The following is a 23009-nucleotide window of genomic DNA, read 5'->3' on the forward strand; positions in this document are numbered from 1 at the left end:
CAACACAGCCATAAATAAATAATTAATTAATTAAAAAAAAAAAAAAGAAGTTGGATAATGCACTAAGTTAAACAACCAGTCATGGCTCACAAAATCTTAGCCTCAGCTCTAATGCTTAACTTACTTTGCAGTTGCTTTATTTTATCTATTCTATTCACTTCCGTACTTACTTTGTGATTTGAACAGTTTTTTCTCTCCTTCGTCTGTAAAATGGAGGCAATAATATACCTGCCAGAATGACAGTAGTATTGGAATATTGAACACTTTATTTAAAAATTATTTTCCTTTATTCATTTAGTCAGCAAACTTTCATGGAGTGCCTACATGTGCCAAGTTACCAGAGCATACCCATGGGAACAAGACAGGCAAATCTTCTATTGTCATGGGATTTATAATACACGGGAACTGCCAGTCAATAATATATATGAAGGCAATTTTTAAAATTGATGATTCAATTATTGTGCTTAATCATATGAAAAAAGATAAATGTTTTTCAATTTAAATGAGATTTAAATTTTTACTATAAAAATAAGAAATACCCAGGGTTAAAAAAAAGAGAGAAAGTCAAGTAGTACAGAAAGGGTGCAAAATGAAAGCAAGTCTCCTTCCCTTTCCCACTGACTGACTCCCAATTCCATTCCTCAGATTTTTATGCACATTTGTGTGCATCAGTATATGCATATGTACTTTTTAAAAAATCATATTTTTAATACTATTGTGCATCTTGATGTTTTTCACTTACAGCAATGTATCTTTGAGATCTTTTCACATCAGCAGGAGTCTCTATCTCAGTTTTTTTAACAGTTCATAGCGAATGCAAAATTACCCTCAAAAATGACTCCAAAAAGTACAGGAATTTCTATCCTTCTACCAACATATTTCCCCACACTCTCTAGCATTGAGAGTGTGCAAAAACTTTAATCTCTCGTAATCTAAAAGATGAAAGTGGTATCTCATTGCTGTTTTCTACTTTCTTCAGTTATGAGTTCATTTAAGCCTTTTTTCATGTCTCCTGAAAGAAATGGTCTTTCAAAGATACATTTCCTTTGCTGTGAACTTTCTATTTATGTTCTTTATCTACCTTATTACTGAGTTATTTATCTTTCTTATTGATTTGTAAGACCTCTTTTACAATGAGAGAAATTAGTACCTAAATCAAACACTGAAATAAAATTTAAATCCTTTTTTTAAACAATACAGTGAGGGTTGGTTTACCACTTTGTTCCACTTATTATATACAAATACACACACACACACACACACACACACACACAGGCATGCACTATTAAATACGATGATTTTTATCACTTTAACAGTGTGTCTGGTGGATCTTCCCATCATAGCACTTGGAGCTTGACCTTATTCTTTCTGCAGTTCTGTAATATTCCATGGCTTCAATGTGCCATACTTCATTATACCAGTTCTCTATCGGAAAACATTTAGATTGCCTTCAATTATTTGCTATTAAAAACAATGCTGCAAAGAACATTCTTGCACCTGCATCTTTTTGTACACATATGTAAGGGGGGAAATCCCAGTCATGGGCAAAACGTATGTACGTTGAAAAGTCTTGACGGCTATTGCCTAAAGTTCTCCAAGATTGTAGCCATTGATTGTCCCACCAACAGTACATATGACTGTCTATTTTCCCATACCCTCAACACACTGATAGTGATCAAATTTTAAAATCTAGCTCCTTCTCGACTCTTTGCCTGGAGTCTTCTCCTTTTACTCGTCCCCTCACTCATCTACTCCTGCCACCCTGGCCCCTTGACAGATATGCTACTTTCCTGCCAGATATAGCCTCTTCTTGGGCCCTTTCCTCATCCCAGCATTTCAGAACCTGCATAGCTCACCCTCATTATCTTATAGTCTTTACTCAAATGTTATCTTTACTAACATCCCTGCCAAACCAGACCTTCCAGCTGTCCCCAGTTCCGTCCTGGCCTTCCTGCTTTGCTTTTCTCCATAGCGTGTATCACCATCAGGCACACTAGATAAACCAGAAATATACATGGCTAACTTATTTACTATCTATCTCTTACTACTAAAATATAAACTTCATGAAGGCAAGGATTAAAAATGTTATCTTATTAAAGAATTTGCATAGCTATGCCATTTTACTAGCTTTAATGCACATCAACTTCATGGTAGTGAAGCTTCAGATAGCTTAAATTTATTCAAATTATCCACTCTAGGCTGTTGTTACAATAAAATACTAAAAGCATGCATGTCGCCCATATGTTGCTACAATGTGTGCTGGATTTTGGAAACATGTTATTTTTTGTAGAAAGTGTAACCAGAATGGGGAGTAACAAACGGCTTGATGTGAAATACCTAGTACAGTCATGCACCAGATTAAGAGGTTAGGAAATAGGTGCACAGCGAGGGAAGGAACGTGAATATCTCACACACTGACCCCTTTGAGGTTTTAACTTGCTTTTCTATTCAGTAGGTTCTCATGGCTTATTGGAAAACTTAGTAAGATGGTTCCCCTGACATAAGAGATTGGTATTAAAATATAATTCAAGTCATTACAACCAACAAAGAATGCTGCTATGTGAAAGAATCTCATCCCCTCTTACAACAGTGGTAGCAGTGTATAATGTACACCACCATGGAGGGCAGTTTGACAATATCTATCAACATTTCCATTGCAGTTTGATCCATGTGTATCCTACAGATATACAGTATCTCTAATTATAAAGGATTGGAAACAACACAAATGCCCATGTAATGAAATGATATGCAGCTTCCACAGTAACAAAACAGAAGCTCCTTTTCCACTGAAATAAAAACAATATATGTATGTGTGTATAAGCTATGTTTAAATTGTAGCATTAAGTGAAGAAATTAAGATACAGAACATTATGTATTACATACATTTGTGTATCTAAAATTAGAAAATAGAATATTTTTGCAGATTCTGTATTTGCAACTTCTTCTACTCACTAAAATTTATTTCTAACCCCCAAATCAACACTTGCAGCACCTTCAGGATCAATTGCGGACAATGACTCCCATTTTTTGTGTATTGTAGCAGGTGTGACTGAAAGGCAGATCTTAGCATCAATTAGTATAAAATGCTATAAAGATGATAATACAAGTCACAACTAACTTTATTATGAGAAAATCTGCCAGAGCTAAATAGGAGTTTGGGGGTTTTCAATGCAAATATCAAATGGAAGAGTTAGGGGGTTTAAAGGCAAAGATCAAAACCATTTCAAAAAACTGTAAAGTATTTATGAAGGTGGTAGTATCAAGTGGGGCTTTCTGGGTAAGTTTTCAAAGCAGGGAAAGGGGATAGATATGCCAGGTGACAAAAATAAAAGAAGGATGGCATGGAGATGCATGGGAAATAAGAAATTCTTCAGTTTGCCATGGTCATAAGCTATCCATAGAAAAAAGGGAGAACTAACTATAAGACAGGAATGGTGAGTTGAGGTCATACTGCAAAGAATCTTGCATATCAGGTTGGGTAATTTGAGTCAATGGATCGGCAACTTGGGAGCAATGGAAAGGTTTTATGCAGAGTTGCGAAACAATGTTTCTGAACGCTTACTGACAAGTTAAAAAGAATTGTTGGATTAGGAACCCTTGTTTGGTGGAGAGCCAGGCAAAAATAAAATGGTGGCTCACAGACAAGCCAGTAAAAGCTACCTTTTACGGAGGGCTTATAAAATGCTGGACGTTTGTAAGCAATTTACACATCTTATCTTGTTTAATTCTGGCCAGAACTCAATTTGATTACCCCAATTTCACACTGAGAAATGAAGGCCCAGGGACATTAATGAATGTGCCCAAGTTCAGCAAACCATGAAGTGTCAAAGGTGGATCTGGAATTCTGTGTGCCTGCATCCACAGGATAGACTATATGCTAGGCCATAAAACAACCTTCAAAATATTTTAAATGATTGAAACCATACAAGGCGTATTCTCTACCACAAAGGAATGAAATTAGAATGAAATAACAGAGAGAGGTCCCAGGCTTTCATATGCTGCTTCTTTAATGACACATTCAGGGAAAGGAAAGTTGAGGCCATGGTTTTAAAAAGGGAAAAGGAAAATTGTACTTATATCATGGGTATTATGACCCAGGCACTAGGTAAACACTTTTAGATAATTCCACTATCACAAGTCTGCCATAGAGATGCCATGAAGATTTGTTGAAAGGCAGACAACAGGATGGAAGGTAGGCAGGTAGGCTGCTCATTTCTGATGAAAGGATTTCCAAAAATTAATGCAGCGTGTGGCCTTTCTGTGCATTTAATTTTTAAAATGTTTATCCTAATCATGGCAAATATATAAACTTGTATAGCAGGTTTGACCTTTATTCTGGAAAAAGAGAACTGGCTTCTAACTAGTTGGACAAGCAATACAGATTGTTTGCTTGGTGTCTGCAAACAACGAGAAATTCAAAATGGCAGCCCTCTCCAACATCCTCTCAGGTGAAAGTGGATGTGAAATAAGAGTGTGATGAAAACACCAGGGAACCTGTTTTAGCTGAACCATATGATACTGTCATTTCATAGGTCAAAATACTTAAGGATTGGCAATTGCATATAGCTCATCCTAAATATTACTTGGGTTTGCGAAAGAAGAGGACACTTCCACCATTATGTTCCTATCTGATTTGCATGGGTTTTTTCCTGCCTACTGGAGCTACTCCAATTTCTGAGGCTGGCTGCCAATCTACCCGCATGCATCCAACCTCATTCCCCACAACCTCAGGTCAACCTCAGTCAGGCAGGGTTGCGTCTCCTCTCGGCTACAGATGCTTATCAAATCCCACATTTTAATATCACTGCAAGAAACAGAGTAGGTAGGAATGAGCTCGGCTTGCCCAGCGCACAGAGTCATGGAAGGGCCATGCTTTAGCTGTTCTCCTTCACATGTAGGGCTGTGGTGGGTCAGGAGGAGCATGGGTTCCGGTCTTGGGAGCCAGGCATGCTCAAGTTCTAATCCCAAGTCAGTCAATCACTCGCTGTGGGGCAGAGGTGAGCTAATCACCTCTTTGAGACTCAGTTTCCTCAACTATAAAATAACAATTATAATGCATTCCTGTCAGGATTATCAGGGGGATTTATGAAATAAGTTATGTGGAGGTTGCCAGGTAACACCTGTTTCAAAAAAAAAACAAACATTTACTCACATATTGGAGAGAAGCCAGGATGAATTTCTGAGGACAGTCAATCCTACATTGTCCACCTGCACCCTTTAGCGCACCAGGGCAGGTGGAAAGGAGGGGTGGTCTTCTCCAAGCAAGATGACCGATTAGGCTTCTCTCCCTTCTGAACAAAGTATCAGCCAGTGATCCGGCTTTCAATACCTCTGGCCACCTCCCCTGTCAGTGACACAGAGCCCCAGCACTGCTGGGACAGCTTATCCACAAAGCCTGGCTCAGAGTCCATCTTTAGGGAAGATACTGTCCTGTCAGCATTATCCATTTCCCTGGGGACTGAATTCTAGCCTGCTATCTGGTGAGATTAGGAAGTGGCTTGGGCCACATGAGTCTGGCCCCTGGGCTGGAGTGTTCTTTGACATTACATCACTGACTTTCTTCCAAAGATTGCTCTAGGTCTTTGGTCTAGAACCTTGGTCTGTCCTTACCTTACTGCCAGAAAAATCATCTAACTCTCTTGAGCGATAATTAGACGGCCAGATGCCCGCCTTTCTTTTCAGATAATAAAAACTCTCTTAAATTCTTGTGTTTCTACTTTTGCCCTGGCTAACAGAGAGCAGCTGAACACTGCCTCTTAATCTCAGCCCTCTGTACAGCCATGGCTTGCATATCGGAGAACATGCAGTTTTCTCGCTACCACCTTAAAAGTAAACTCCCAGTTCTCCTTTTTGTCAATCCAACTATAATAAAATCTCTCAAGGTCCCTGCCTCTTAATGGAGTCTTTCTAAACATCCCACTATAGTGATTTTCTTTTCTCGTTTGCTGTAATTCCTATATTCCAGCACTTGAATATTTGCTCTGCTGTATGGCACCTACCTGTATTTTGCATGGACATTTGCCTTCCTGAATGGATTGTAATTCAAATAGATTGAGATATTTACAGAGGGTCTGTCTAACACTCATAGGACATTGCCTTCTTCTCTGTCTTCTCGCTTCTCTCCTGCATGTCATGCACACTCTGATCTTCTAGTAATTACCAGCTGGTTTGACCCAAGAACACACTAATCAGCCTGGATGTGCACAGCTGAAGACCAAGACATCTGGAAGTCTCTCCAGTAGCAAAGTATTAGGTACACTGAGACACTCTTTTGGTTTCCTGGAGTAAAAACTCAATCCCCTCTTCAAAACACAACCATGATTAGAATTTTGGTACACATACAGTTAAAACTGTACTAACTGTATATATGTGTGTACATATGTGTGTATACAATGTGTGTGTTTTACAAACTGGCCAGACTGTTTTGTAGGCAGGTATTTTTTCCCTGTAGCAATATATCATGTACATTTTCTGTCAAGATATATTCCTCAGTAATGTAATTTTAATGGGTATATAAGTGTCTACTAAAGGTTTTTCTGTTTTTGTTGGGGGGGAGGGGGCAGGTAGGGGACCTTTCCATCAGACTATTCTTGACAAAAAGTGATCTCTGTCAAGCACATACAAGTAGCTCACTGACATCATTTTTTTTTCTTAATATATACATAGAGTTCTTATTTTCTTAGCAGCAGAAGAACAGAATGCCTACTTCAATGTTTAAGGCTGTTTTAATGGTTTGTATAAAACTTATCGAGGCCTTTAGGTGCTGACAAATATCAGGCCAATTAAGGAAGTTCTTTCTTGTATTTTTGGTACAAAATTCTAAATTTAGTGCTTGATTCCAGTTGGAAAGTCCAGTTAGGGAGTGTTTATTAGTTAAGATTAATGTTTTAGTAGAAATTTTGCCTTCGTATCACTATATGACTAGAGCCCAGAATATAAGTGAACATAGGAGAGATTACCAAAAAAAAAAAAAAAAATTAAAACTCTTCAAAAGTGAATCAGCATTTTTATATCTGTATTTTTAGCTTGTTAGGTGAGCATTATGTTGCTGTAAATTATTGGAATAAGAGTCCAATCCAAAAGATACAATCACAATTGTTTCAAAAACTGCTATTTCATACAGTATATTTCCATTGATCTGGGCCTTCCTTAACAAAATGAAGCCCACTCTGCCACCCATCCCTACCCTTTTAAAATATTTTCTTTGGAAATGGTTTCTGTGATTTTCCCAATAAGTGCGGAGGTTGCAGGCCAAAGTGGGAGACGGAGTACAGCCTAGTGGGTGGAGCCAGACCGCCCGGGGCTGTGAACCCGTCTCTAGCGATGACCAGCTAGCTGTAGGACTGTTTGCGAGTTACTCATCCTCTCTGTGCCTGAGGTTCCTCAGCTGCAAAACAGGCCCCGTTACAAACCGTATTTTGTAAAATGCAGGGTTAAGTGAGTCAATGTTCATAAAGTCCATCTCAGGCCCAGGATAGGCTCTCAATAACTGTTAGCTAACTGTTAGTTCTCTCTGGATTCTCCCTTAGAAAACCACAACAGTTTTGGGGGGTTTTTTTCCTTTAATTATCTCCTTTAATAAAATTTTAAATCTCCAGCTTTAAAGGCATGCTTTGTGATGTAAATCTGAAAAGACAAGTTCTCTGTTATGTATGAAGAGACTTGCCTTCTCAGCATTCTGTGAAAAAGTATTTTCACTGCTAAGGATAGGTGAGTGCTGCCATTATAAATTAGGGTTATCCAGGACGGTATGAACACTTGAACTTTGGATGTTACTTCCTACAGCGGAATACAGTTGATCTTCATTATTGCAAATTCACCTACTCATTAAAATTTATTTCTCACCCCCAAATCTAAACACACAGTGCTTCCATGGTCATTCATGGTCATTCCCAGAGTGGTGTTTAATTTGAGTTGCGCGCTGCTTGCATTCCAGGCTGAGGTCAAACAAGGCAACGCTCTGCCTTGTTATTTCAACTCTCATACTGTAAAAAAGTGTCCTTTTTTCAGTCTACTTAGTGTCACATTTTCTGCATTTTTGTGTTTTTTGTTGGCGATTTCACTGTTTAAAATGGCCCCCAGTGCTGAAATGCTGTCTAGCGTTCCTAAGTACAAGGCTGTGCTGTGTCTTACCGAGAAAGCCATGTGTCAGATAAGCTTCATTCAGGCCTGAGTTATGGTGCTGTTGGCTGAGAGTTTAATGTTAACGAATCAACGGTACATTAAATAAGGTGTCTTTAAACAGAAACACATAAAACAAGCATTGCTTGGTTGACAAAAATATGACCAGGGGCTTGCAGGAACCTAACCCTGTATTTCCTCTAGGAGCAATGGTTCAGAATTTGCTAATTTAGTGTTTCCAGCAACTTTATAGAACATAACTAGTCAAGTAATGTGAATCAACTGTACCTCCTACAAAGAATGTGGGTCAGAGGTAGACAGTACTAATCCATCCCTGCAAAGAAAGAGCCTTCTGGAGGATAATCCATACTTCATACCAGTTGCTTAGGTGAGTGATTACCTTTCTTCTTGAGAAATGTGATCTGACTTTGCTTAGTTTAAAATAAATTCCTGCAAAAATAAATACTTGCGTTATCCCAAAGTACTTAAAATTATTGCTGATTTTTTTTTTAACTGTGGACTCTGCAAAGGGCTTTTTTTTAGTCTTATTACAGTGAGACAATGGACCTATGTCCCCTGGAATATGGGGACTTTTCATCTGAACCTGACGCTATATAGTGCAGGAGAAACACATGAAAACCAACACTCCCAGATCTCCCAAACCTGCTTTTCTTCAGGTCCTAAGTACAGGAGGAAAAACAGAATTTGGAGCCACACTGACTTTTCATATGTTCGGGTGATACCTTCCAGCAGCCCTGTGCTGAGTCAACCTACAGGTCTGCGTAAGAAAGTACAAAAAGCACAGCCTGCATCACCATTAGTATGCTATTTCATCCATTGACTTCATCTGCTTGTCTATACATTCAAATGGCACCTCTGACCTGCTTCTCCGCCTTGACAATACAAATTGCTGGGTGTGGCTTAGTCAAGCGTGAGTATGAACACAAACAGGGAAACGTGAACTCGGGCTGTCAAGGCTCAGGAGGAGGCTGTCATGGATGCAGGCAAAACGTGATCCCAGCAGACCAATCTGTTCTCTGAGTACTAGTCCCAGGACGGCAATAACTACTCCAGATTCCATTAATGCCCCTAATGATACCCTCCACCAGTCATTTTCTCATCCTACAGCATGCACATCTGAAACATTTCAAAAGACTCCTGACCATGATCTAAACCTTTATAAGACGTAGGCATCTTGGCTGATGGAGTAAACTGCCTTTAGAAAAATGGGATTTTAAAAAACATTTTCAGTAAAAAGGAACAGTGGCTCATACCATAATTCCATTTTGTTCTGCAATGGATGTATCTTTTGATTACAGAAAATGTTTCCCTTTAAAAAAGAAAAAAAAACTCTTATACTTGATGAGAATGGATTCATCACCTGATTTCTAGATCTGCAGGAGGCCATCATAATTTAATTTACCCTGTTATTAAATAGTCCATGGCTGCAGTCTGCCAAAACAACTTGCTGGACTGTAAAAAAATTTCTTGGTTAACTAGTTGGTCCTTCTGCAAGATGCTTTGGCGAAAGAATAGGGTGAAATGACATTACTTTCAATGCAAACTAAAAATAAAAACCATCTCAAATATCGGGATATAAAGCCATACAACCATTTTAAGTACATATCTTAATGATGAACACTGTTACTTCTGAACATAAATCAAAAAAAAATACCAGACGGTATCTCTTTTTGCCTGTGGCCCTAGTGAATCGGATTGGACTCACTGAGAATTTTCTATTGACCTTAGGTTCTCTCTTGCACTGAGCTGGATATTACTAGTGTCAACACATATTCACCAGACTGTATCTGCTTTCCCTCTGTTAGACCTGTTAGTCATGGATGCAAGATCCACAGGTATAGAATATATTTAAAGCACAGGAAACTGTCACGTAATATACCATGATCTTTACCTGTATTTTTACTCTCACCCTAGAGTTGCTACATCTCAGCATCTAAATCAATCCCAAGAAATTAATGCAGTGAATGAACATAATTATTTCTACAGAGTGCAATTAACCCCTAGGATACTTTTTGTCTATTAACCAAACATTCCTATCTCTTCTTCATACTTTCTAATGTGATCTTGTGAACTGTATAATCTAGGAATGTGTAAATTCCACATATTTTATCATTTCTGCTCACACTATAAGTAAAATTTATAATTAAGAAACTAAAAAGACAAACAATCATTGTTGGGCTCACAACATGATTTGGGACATAAAAGCATATAATGTTCTTGTCCATAAAACGGGGATGAAAATTCCTAGCTCACAGTGTTGCAGTGAGGGGACCATGAGACAATGTGAATGTACTGGGTAAAATGTTCAATATTGACACATTAACATCAATGATAATAACATACCTAAAACTTATATAGCACATAGCATTAGTGAATACTTCACACACATTAATTCATTTAATCAAGGCAACAACTCTATCAGGTCAGTATTATTTTCCACATTTTACAGATAAGGAAACTAAGGTTTAAAAAAAGATATGTAACCTCCCCATGGTTACAGATCTAGTAGGTGACTGAACGAGGATTCAAACCTAGGCAGAATGTGGCCCTAGTGTCACTATATCGTCCCTCGGTATGATATTACTAGCACGTGTTACGCGATCCAACAGAGACAATAATGGCTACTTATTCCAAAGTAGTGCCATGCTTTGGAAGGTTAGGTAAGATCTGCATTGAGTTTATGTACCGAGTTACTGAAGACGAATGATACATTCTGATATCAGTGATCCCAGCACTTTGGCAATGTTGGGTCGAGTTTTAGTACTCTCACATCATGCAATGTGTAGAACAGTTCTTTCTTAATCATTTCTTGGGACTTTGTTTAGGAATTATTCCTCCGCTGCCATTAGAAGGTTAGTATTTCCAGCTCTATCATCCTTAGAGACTAAGGAGTAATTCACACAGTAATTTGTGTTTAACATCAAAAGTACCAAAATGAATTTTCAGACTTAAATCTTTTCTGTCTTCTTAGAGTGTATGTTCTTGTACTACTAGCACAGTGGAGGGTAAGCTAGCCAACCCAATTCTTTCCCTTGCTAACAGGAAGCTTAACCTGATATCGCTTGGAGGGCAATGCACACAGCCCTGAAAGACAGGGTATAAGCTTCTCAGGGCATTCAGTCTCTTTGTCAGCAGTCTAAGGGTTAGAAAAGCAATTCCACTCCTCTTTGTCAGTGAATGGTCCAAAAGTGAGGCATGTGACCCAGGCCTGACTGATGAGATGAACTTACAGCAATAATAGAAGTAAATCCTTTTATAAACTTATTAAGAGCAAGTTGGCTTGGAGGTATCTTCTTGACAAAGAAGAGAACTAAAAGGAGGCTTCTTTGCTGCTGTCCCTTCCCTTCTGCTTGGGAGGTTGCAGTGAGGATAGATGTTTGGTGAAATGGCAGACATCTTGGAACTACCAAGAAAATACTGCTGATACATTAAGGATGGCAAGACAAAAACTCAGATAGAACTTGGAACATCGATGACATTATTAAACCACTGAATGACTACAGAGGCTTCCAATCAGATTTATTCTTACATGAAATAGTTAAATGTTTTATGTTTTAAGCCACAGTTAATTATAATCTGTTACTTGCAGTTAAAAGCATCTTATCATAGTTCCTTGATTGGCAGGTTTGTTCTGCACAGCAAACTGATGAGTTATTACCCAAAGAAGACATAATCCATGAAGAAAATGATCTGATATTTATTGCACTTTTATTCTACTGGTCAAACTTAAAACCATTTTAATGCTGTTATTCAGTGTATTCTTTTGCTCTTTTAAAGCTACTAGTTTTCTTTTTCCTTCTAAGAATGATAGAAAATATGTTGATTGAAAAGAATGACATATGTCTCCTCAAGTTTTGCAATGTCAGCTAGAACATTACATTAAAGAAACATAGTTCTGCTTACAATTTGGTGAAGGAAGTATTTAAGAACAGGGAAAAATGTTCCATTCCATATTAAGAAAAAAAGTCAGGTTACAGAAAAATACGGTATGAACTCTATGAAAATATTTTCGTTAAAAACATAGAGATGGATAGATGGAAAGAAAGATGTTTAAAAAGATATACACCAAAATGTTAATGTTTATCTCAGGGTAACATTTGCTTTCTTATTTTTGCTTATTTGTGTTTCCTAAATTTTCTACAATATGTAACTTAAAGTTACTTGCATCAGGCCTATCCACTGAATGAAGAAACTACAAGTGATAGGAGTTTATTCCTTTAAAAAATGTTTCTGTGACAGTACACATCTTTGCTTTATCAAGATGAATCCTAATACTTCTCTACATAAGAAAAGTCTTAAGAAAAAAGTAAAGATTTTATGTATATCTCCTAATTCTAGGCCTCCGGGTGCATACAATTTGATGAAAAACAATACATACATAAATTTCAGAAACTAGGGTGGAAATATTAAATATTTAAACTCAGCTGAACTCATGAGAAAACAAGAGTATTGCTTTTCATTTCACATGAAAAAAACAATTTAAGCCAACTACTGAAGACAATTGGCAAGCTATTGATGGTCTGGCCCAAGATCAATGAAAACACAATTTATAGCAATACTTCGGAAAACTACTACATTCCAAATGTCCTAGACTTTGCATATAAACAAGACATTTGGAGCTGTTATATTGTAACTACCTTAGGAAAACAGTTTAAATCTATTAGAGCATATCCAGATAGGACAGATTATAAACATAAAAGAGACTACGTATTCTTCCCACTAAGTAAAATTTAATCCTGAAAGGGGTATCCAATTGCACCAATTTTTGTTAGAATCTGTATTCCACTGTGAGAAAGTAGGACAAGCATAATTCACCAGCTTGAGTCCCTATACCCTGGTCCCTTCAGCATTGCTGGGACAAAAAGAGCCTCTGGACACCAAATACTTTTGGGGGAAGAAACAACCTCCACAGAAAGTTTAGTCTGATGATGCAATAGATCTCTGAGGCCGAACTTTTTGTTCCTTAGCCACGATTAATTCTCTTATAATGGTAGAGTCTTTTTGGTTTTTTTTAGTTTATTCTATGTAGTTTTCCATTGTGAGTGTGTTATTCTCTCTCTATAATAATGCAAGTGCAAAAAACCAGCTGTTTTGCCTTCATTATCCACATAAAATACCCCCAATCCAAGCCTACACAGCAGTTACAGGATGTTGACTACTTCTTGCTTGTCTCAACAGAACTAAAGGGGGGACTGGCATCAACATTTGCCCAATTTAAAAAAAATCCCAATAATTAATACTTATTTTTTAAATTATTATAATATTCATATTATATGGCATTGAAATAGAAGGCTATTTTCAAAATAAAGTGTAAATACATATCAAGCGTTTAAAGTATGTGAAAATTTGCTTGAATGTTTAAAAATTTATCAAAAGTTTATAATGTGAAAATTCCTGTTTTAATGTTTTAAAATGTCAGATACAATCATATAGCCCTCTCTACCAGTCAGAAATGTATATATGTATTTAGAGATTGTGCTAGTCAGAATGTTTCATACTTGGTAAATTGTAATTTTAGTATTAGGCTCATAAATGTGTTGTTCTAGAATATGAAATAATGTATAATTTCGTATGCTTTATTTTAGGGTAGTTTTCAAATTAAAAAAATATAAATTTCTATAATAGGAAAAAAACTTCCCTTAAAAAAGTTACCTGGAAAGAGATAAATGTACCTTTTTTCTGATGTTACAGAAGAAAGTCATAAATATTTAGCAGATTAAATTTTAAAATTTACTTCAGGAAATATTATTTTTGAGGAAATAGTATTTTTAACACTCTTTTAGAAAAATTGAGTCTAATATACCTAATATTTTCCTTATATTTACTATTTTCTTTTTTGCTCCTTTAGGATATTTCTAACCTACTGCTTATTTTCTTGCATCCAGAAAGAATACTTATTTAAGTTGTCCGGAGAGTAAGGGCAGAACTTTTTCTAAATTTATAAGAAGGTTAAAACCAAAAGATCATCATTAAATCAATTACAGAGATTTTTAAAAACTATATCCCATATGATTTGGACCCATTCTCCTCCACCCTCCCTTTCCCGGCTCCTGTGCCCTTCTGTTTGCTGGCTGAGACAATGCTTCCTAGACACAGCTAACTGTAAAAAATACTACTTCTCATGTTCTCACACTGCAATCCCTTGTCTCTCTCTTCTCTCTAAGAGTAAGTCCAGAAGAAGCAAGAGTTCAAAGCAATGCCCAGAACTGATAAGATCTCTGCAAAGCAGTCCTGTGAAAAAGCTCTGTCACTGGGGTCCCAACAAGATCCCTGGGACTTCCTACCAGACTAGACACACCAGGTTCTCTGGCTCCACAAGGCCTGGCTTCTGGACTAGACTGGCCCTTTATTGCAGAGAGTAACAAATTCCTTCCAGCTCCTCTAAATCAGGCATTCAGCAGTGCTGCAGTATTTGTTAATGATGTATCCCAGGTACGTGTGCAGCATCTGTTTCCAGGTGCCAGAGGTCCCTGAGCCGATTATCCGATTCATTTTTTGCTCTCTAGAGACAGGTTTATGTTTAATCTTTTATTGCTATTAGATGAGATGACTATTGTCCCTGGGGAACCTTTGCCCTATTAGATACATTCCTGAAACCCAGACATAAAAGTTGTCATGTTCAAGTGAATGTCTGTTATCACCCTTCCTTAAAGAAGCAGGAAACTTTCCTACTAAAAAAATAATCAAACTGTATAATTTAGAATTGGAGAAAGACAGGGAAGTTTTTGTGACATCAACAGTATGACTAATCTCTACCTTAATCTGAGAAAGTGGATTCATTTGAAATAAGAATGTGCAGTTCCCTGTTCTCACAAAATGCCTTTGTGTTTAACTATGTTGCTTAATGTTTATTAAAATGTGCATTGGTGTTTTACAAAAATGCTTATTACCTTATATCAGATAATACACCATTATAAAATGAAGCTGATCTTTTACTATGAAGACAGTAAGTACACTATAGTTAATGCAAAAAATGAAAAAATATGACCATATGCAAAATTCCACCACCTACACATACCCAGAATGTAATACAAAAAGATTATGGAAAACTGGAAGAGCAATAAGAGAAATAACAACCATCATTTTATACAACTAATTTTTACCATTTTGGTACCAATATTATTTTCTTCCTGACTTTTTTTTCCTTGTGCATACAATCCCACGTTCCCCCCCACTTTAGGCAAGCTTTTCACTTCTTTCTGATTGGGGTGGTTGATTCGGCTCCCTAGAAAAGGACTAATAATCCCAACAATTAAAATGGATTCACTAAAAATTAGTCATGCTAAATGAATATCTTTCCTCTTAAAAAGAAAATTAGATGAAAAAAAGAAGTCTTTTTATTATTGTTTCAAGAAGGCACTAGACAGTCTCCCATAATTCACTTAAGGACCATATAAAGAGGTACTGGATAATAAAGCAGATACACATCCGAGAGTAAATAAACAGCCTTGTGTATTCATTCATATCTGCATTCATCTAGTCAACACACAGTGAGGGCAACTATAGCCAAATTCTGTGATAGGCACTGATTTCAAAGATAGAAGCGAGAATACTTATCTATTTATGAGCCAAGTGCCAGCAAACCACAAAGAAAGGACAACAGATTTTGGTGGGTGGGGAAGAGAAAGGTTTCGTACTTGAATAGGCCTGGGAGGAGGGCTATTTCAATAGGTAATACTAGGAAGATAATCTGGAGCTGGGATTTTGAATGGCTTTTCAAATCAGTCAAAAGAATTCCGATTTGTCCTATAGACAAGGGGAAACCACTGAAGGTTTTTACCACGGGAGGGACACGAAGGGATCTGTGACTTAGAGAATGCTGAACGCAGGGCAGGAGCTGGAGGCTGGAAAGTGAGCGAGGAGACAAAAAGTAGTGCTGGGGGCCTGAAGGATGCCAGTGGCAATGGAAATGAACCGACAGAAAGGAAACTGAGGGCCAGATCACAAAGGACTTGGTGTGAATTAGAGGTAAGGAGGGAGAGAAGGGTGCTGGGCAGAGTGACGGCCTGGTCCCATGTAGCTAGCTGATAAAGGAGGTGGAACAGGCTAGAAGAGGGACAGGTGTCCAGTTTGTGAAATCAATGATCTGGGAAGACAGACGCAAAGAATGTGAGATGGAATCAGCACCACCACAGCGGCGCTCCTTGTTAAGGCAAGAATCAGCTGGGAGGATCTTTCCCAGTACCTGGACCCCTCCACAGACCCGTTAATTCTGAATCTCAGAGATGAAGCCTGTACACGTGTATTCTGAGGAAAAACAAACTCTCCGCGTGAGTCTGGCCCAAATACCTGGTTAAGGATCGAGGACACGGAGCGTGGTTCTCAAACTTTTTTCTACCCCAAACTACCCTCTTGTCAGTAGAAAACGAACCCAGTAATTACAAAGAAGTGGAGAAGAACCAAGTACCAACCAAAGCAGTATAATCACAAACAATATCAGCCATCACAAAATACAGGTTCCAAAAAAGTATTTCTGCAAATATGAATGCAGGAACAGTAAATGAAAACCAACTACAACTCAAGACAACCCCACTGGTTCAGGGCTAACAGAGAGTTCTTAAAATTTCCAGAATATCCCATACAATAGGAGCTTTGTATTGTCCCAAAGCACCATGTTGTGGACTTTTTAGTAGAATACTAAATTAGGACTCCCCCCTCCCTCACTGTACTTTCTAATACAGACTTGCTCATTTTAACGTAGAAGTGCCAAATTTTAGTAAGCTTCTATACATTTCTCAGGAGTTTCCTAGTAGGTAATATTTAATTATTCAAACGTATAGGAGTTCTACTTTTTTATTTTTCAGAAGTATCCATGTGGATTACCAGTGAACTGCAGATGATATTCTAAAAAAGAAAGCCTAGAGTGGAGATAGTAGTCATTTTCAAATGCATACAAGACACTCATGCAGAAGTGAGAACAAATTACAGCCAGAGTCAGGACTAAGTACTAATGGACGACCCATGGAGGGTCATAACTTTCAGGTCAATATGTAGAACAGTCTTCAAATAATCAGAGACACCCCAAGTAGAATGAGCTTCTACTTCCTGAGCTTCTTGAGGAAGTCCTCAGGTTCTGACAGTGGATGACCAAGTCAAGAATAAGGAATTGCTTTGCCCAATTAGGAGGCTAGTCCTAATGACCACAACACACACAGAAATGCTATCAGCTATGACCTTCTCCGCAGTCAAGAAAAGATAGTTTAAGACACTTGACAGCCTACCCGTGTCTCTCCTTCTCACCCCAAAAGCAAAGTAAAAATGAACAATGATGTGAGGCAGAATGATAATCTTCATTTTTTTTTTCCTGTTGACTAGACTCTACCTTCTGAATGTTGAGATATTCTCAGTTCAGAACAACCAGAAACAATGTAGGATGAGTACAGCTAAGTCTTTTAAATGTATCGAGGTGGAATGTAGACTGCTTTTTGGAGCTACCAATCAATGAAACCATGGATAAAAATGTTATGTCATCGAGCTTCCCTGGTGGCGCAGTGGTTGAGAGTCTGCCTGCCAATTCAGGGGACACGGGTTCGAGCCCTGGTCTGGGAAGATCCCACATGCTGCGGAGCAACTAGGCCCGTGAGCCACAACTACTGAGCCTGCGCGTCTGGAGCCAATGCTCCCAACAAGAGAGGCCGCGATAGTGAGAGGCCCGTGCACCGCGATGAAGAGTGGCCCCCGCTTGCCGCAACTAGAGAAAGCCCTCGCACAGAAACGAAGACCCAACACAGCCAAAAATAATAAAAAATAAATAAATTTTTTTAAAAAAGTTATGTCGTTTATTTCAGATTTGCTGTGCATTACTCAATAAAGAGATAAACCTATCTTAGCAAGTCATGAAATATTTATTGAAACTAGCCAATCCTCAACTTATTTATTCTATCTCTATTAAAAAATTAATTTACTTCAACTTACAAAGAAAAAAAATTAAATGTGTGAGGCAGTACATAGTTTTTCAAACATCTTTTAGGTGGATGTCAGCAAAAAAGTTTGAAGAACACTCCTTTAACCTAGAAAATTCAATTAAGGATCACAGTGTTCCTTGACCTCTTAATCTTCTCTTACTTTTATAGTCAGTACCAAGTGCTGCACTCCTTCGTGGGGACATTTTTCACAAGGATGTAAGTTTCCACCTCCAAGATTTCCTGCCTACCAGACAATAAAAGAAAGCAAACATAACTGCTCTGACAAACGAATGCTTCAGCAAAAAAGAAAGACAAAAAAAACAAAAAACCAAACCTGCTTGATTTCCTGGACCATTGGATCATTCTCCAAGTTAAAACTGCTACTGTGGGGCTTCCCTGGTGGCGCAGTGGTTGAGAATCTGCCTGCCAATGCAGGGGACGCGGGTTCGAGCCCTGGTCTGGGAAGATCCCACATGCCGCGGCGCAACTGGGCCCGTGAGCCACAACTACTGAGCCTGCGCGTCTGGAGCCTGTGCTCCGCAACAAGAGAGGCCACGACAGTGAGAGGCCCGCGCACCGCGATGAAGAGTGGCCCCCGCTTGCCGCAACTGGAGAAAGCCCTAGCACAGAAACGAAGACCCAACACAGCCATAAATGAATTAAAAAAAAAAAAAAAAAAAAAAAAAACTGCTAGTGTTAAAACCACAAATTCCAAGTATCTACAGCACTAGGTCTTAAAGGGGAATCACTCTACAGTTGATAGGGGCCTGGTGGGTCAGGCCATATATGAGTTAAGCATTATTAATAATAGGTTAGTTATAAAACACCTCTAGTAGCACAGCAAACTTTACCTGTGCTCTCATCACAAAGAGGGGTGCGAGCTGCCCACTGCAGTGCCACCTCCAGGCCTAGAAGGACAGCTGTTGGTTTGTATCCCCAGGAGTACCCAGGTAAGATTTGAAACTGGCCCCCTTACACTGACTGGAAGGCAGGACGAGACCAAAGAAAAAGGCAGCCACTCCAGATTGGTAGGTGGCAGGTAACAAGCAAGCGGACTTCCTAATGAAGCTTGTCTTGGGTGGCCGCAAGGCAAGACAAGTAAATCTTTGCACCCGCCCGCCGGAACTAAGAGTTTATATGCTGTCCTTAAGGAGGTTCAGCCCTGCATACCACCCAGACGGTCTCAACAACACATTACCCTCTCAAGGCTGCATCACTGAAATGGCTCTGGCTGTGGCAATGGTGGGCAAAACTTATATTCCAAGGGCAGGGGAGGGGGTGAGGAGCCTGAATCGCCCAGGTCTGGCTCTCCGGTCAACTGGGGGCCAACGTCCTCTTGATGACCTCCTCCAACAATGTCCAGAGGACTATTTCTAATAGCAAAATATTAGAAACTTAACATGTTCAACCTAACATGGAAGGGAGTGGTTATCTAAATTAAGACCAAACAATACAATATGAAGTAGCCACTGAAAATTATACTTATGGAGAGGTTTTAGTGACATGAAGAACATTTATAATGTAAAGAGGAAACAAAGCAACATATAAAGTTGTAATGAGACAGTAGGCGAATGAAAGTGCCCAGTGCAGTCCCTGGCACATAATAAGAGAACTCAACCTGTCGTCGACATCCACGGAATGATCTAAAGTATATAAAAATCTTGGAAATAAAGCTGAAGGAAATGTGGCAAAATAACACTGGTTGCCTCTGGATAAGAATTAAAGGTGTTTTTTTTCCTGCATATTTTTTAATGTTTTCATTTCTTTTTTTCTATAATAAATATTTACTTTAAAATCAGGAAGAGGATTTAAAACTAATAAACAAAACAATGTTCTCTTTAATTCTTCACACTGTAGGAGCTGAGCTTTAAGAATAAGGACGTCTCCAACCCATATGCGTGTGTGTGTGTGGGGGGGTAATATATAGATTTAATTTTATTTATTTATTTATTTATTTATTTATTTCCCCCTGTCAACAGGTGTTGGCTATTTACCAGTAGCTACTAAAACCTGCCTGAAGGAAAGCCTGGCTACAGGCAGTACCAGGTGGAAACAGAAGCTCCTAGGGTTTAGAACCAGGCTGAGTGGGCAGTGCTCACAGCGTAGAGAAGCAGACAAAGTATGCTTTGTAAGACATGTTCCAAAGCTGTATGTCATGGTTTGTTTGAGATAAAATTGGAATATTTTATGATAGAAGCATTATTAAAGGTGACATGGCTCTCTACAATTGTAAAAGTATTGATAGTAATACTTATAATAATTCTTAATGATTAAAGTATTTATATCTGCACAGTACGATGCTCATTATAACATTAATAGTGCTTTTTGTAGTTATTCTTGCCTTAAGTGTTCAGGATCCACTTAGCGAAAAACAGAATATAGACACTGTGAGATACTAGACTAAAACCACAGGGACCTTCCATGTTTACAGTACTGCCAAGTTTCCAAGTGCATTATTTTATTGATTGAATATTTATTCTCATACGAATAGGGGGATGCTAGGGGCCTGGGTGACCAAGCCTTAGTCAAGGCTGGAGCCCATTTCTCCTTTTTTTGTCCCTACATACAAATTCCAACTTGTTTAACCATATTGTGCCTCATTTCCTATTGTGTAAAATCAAAAAGATAATACATCAAAGGGTGGCTGGGAGGATTTAACCATTAACATATATAAAACACTTTAAAAGAATGCCTGCAATCAGTAAACAACTATGTATCAACTATTAGTATCATTACTCCAGAAGGAAGAAAATCTGCCTTCCTTTCTAAGATCTTGAAATTAAATCTATGTCAAAAAGTCATAAAATTGAGAGGAAACTGCAAACTTGATATTTAGAATAACTTTTTACTGAGTTTCCTACCCTCTTATTGTAATGATAACCACTACTAGACCAGCTTTTAAATGCTTAAGGCACCCTTAGACTTCAAGAGAAGTCTCACACATTAAAAACAAAAGCTTCAGGATTAAACCTTTTCATCAGGCCTTTTTATTTTTTTCCCCATTGAGCCTCCAGAAACAAGATCATGAAATTCTCAACTTCAAAGAGTTCAATTCCACTGAACCCACTTCACCTGAAAAAGTCAATCACCCCAGTTGGAGTGGGCCTAGCATCTTAAAAACTTTTACATTGTATTAACACCACCTTTATAAATAGAAGGAGACAGGCAATTGGGCCTAAAAGACAGGAAAACTTGAGGGTTTCACCTACTATTACCCATACTGAAGATTTTTTTAAAAATTATTAATAATTGGGGTAAATCCAAGTACTAAATGTTCAAATTTTGCAGTTTTAAGACACTTACTAAAATAGTATTACTTAGTTAAAAAAATTGACAAAATAGTCAAATTAGGATGTATTTTTAGAAAAGTACATTTGGCTCAGGAAGAGGCTTTTTTTTTTTTTTGGCCACACTGTGTGTCTTGTGGGATCTTAGTTCCCCAACCAGGGACTGAACCCAGGCCCACAGCAGTGAAAGTGACGAGTCCTAACCACTGGACCACCAAGGAATTCCAAGGAAGATGCTTTTCTAATAGCAGGAAACACACACAAAATGGTCTTTAATGGGGTATCTGTTTTCATTTTTTAAAAAAGTCACTTTAACATATTTATGTATATACACGTTTGTGTGTACATATATAAACAAACTTTTCTAAGCAAATGTCTATACTCTCCTAACAAAGATAAATGATAAACATGCATTTCATTCATCTTGTCAGTCTTCTTCAAAGAATGATCTTGTGTACTGCCCATTAAGTGTTAACAAACAATCAATTCAAAAATTCAGCCTCGGGACTTCCCTTGGTGGTGTAGTGGTTAAGAATCCACCTGCCAATGCAGGGGACACGGGTTTGATCCCTGGTCCAGGAAGATCCCACATGCTGCAGAGCAACTAAGCCCATGTGCCACAACTACTGAGCCTGTGCTCTAGAGCCCGCGAGCCACAACTACTGAGCCCGTGTGCGCCACAACTACTGAAGCCCGCATGCCTAGAGCCCATGCTCTGCAACAACAGAAGCCACCACAATGAGAAGCCCGCGCACTGCAGTGAAGAGTAGCCCCTGCTGGCCACAACTAGAGAAAGCCTGTGCGCAGCAATGAAGACCCAGTGCAGTCAAAAATATAAATAAATACATTTATTTTTTAAAAAAATTCAGCCTCAGAATTCAAAGGATCATTAAAAAAACAAAACAAAACAAAAAAGTCCCAGGATGGGTGTTAAAAAAATTAAGGGTTGAGGGACTTCCCTGGTGGCACAGTGGTTAGGAATTCGCCTGCCAATGCAGGGGACATGGGTTCGATCCCTGGTCCGGGAAGATCCCACATGCTGCAGAGCAACTAAGCTCGTGCACCACAACTACTGAGCCTGTGCTCCAGAGCCCACACGCCACAACTACTGAAGCCCGCGTGCTCTAGGGCCCGTGCTCCGCAACAAGAGAAGCCATTGCAATGAGAAGCCCGCACACCGCAACGAAGAGTAGCCCCCGCTCGCCGCAACTAGAGAAAGCCCACGCACAGCAACGAAGACACAACACAGCCAAAAATAAATAAACTAATTTAAAAAATAAAATTAAATTAAGGGTTGAGCTAAAACATCTGAAATTTATCTTTAAGAAAATGAAGTTATATAATATATATACATATATATATATACTATGTTATATATATATTATACTTTAAAATATGTGATCACAGATTTGGTTAAGAACAGTAGGGGTCCCCCTCCCCAAAATACATTATATCAATGATATTTTCCTTATCATATTACAATTAGAAACCCAAAAAAAGCTTTAGAAAGAAAAAAACTAAAATATGAAATCCCAAAGGAAAGAGAATTAACTCATTAGAAAACTGTATGAGTATCTGTCCAGCAAAACTGCTTCTAAATCAGCATGTCTAATTATTTATCTCAGCAAAGATAAGTGTACATCTTTTTCATTTGTACATTATTTTGGGCAGACAG

The 23009-nt window shown here is 38.4% G+C and overlaps 1 protein-coding gene across 5 annotated transcripts in view; it reads right to left on the minus strand.

Moving 5' to 3' along the window:
• Positions 1–23009, minus strand: part of ELOVL6 (ELOVL fatty acid elongase 6) — a 136095-nt gene that overhangs the window by 106136 nt on the left and 6950 nt on the right. For 2 of the 5 annotated variants that reach the window (XM_082463003.1, XM_082463002.1), the window contains exon 3: positions 1919–1993. The exons of the other annotated variants lie outside the window; for them this stretch is intronic. In XM_082463003.1, the coding sequence (XP_082319129.1) occupies positions 1919–1993 (75 nt within the window). The remainder of the gene's footprint in view (positions 1–1918; positions 1994–23009) is intronic. 5 annotated transcript variants of the gene reach the window in all.

Source organism: Balaenoptera physalus, assembly GCF_965194825.1.
Source record: "Balaenoptera physalus genome assembly, chromosome: 5".
Lineage (NCBI taxonomy): Eukaryota > Metazoa > Chordata > Mammalia > Artiodactyla > Balaenopteridae > Balaenoptera > Balaenoptera physalus.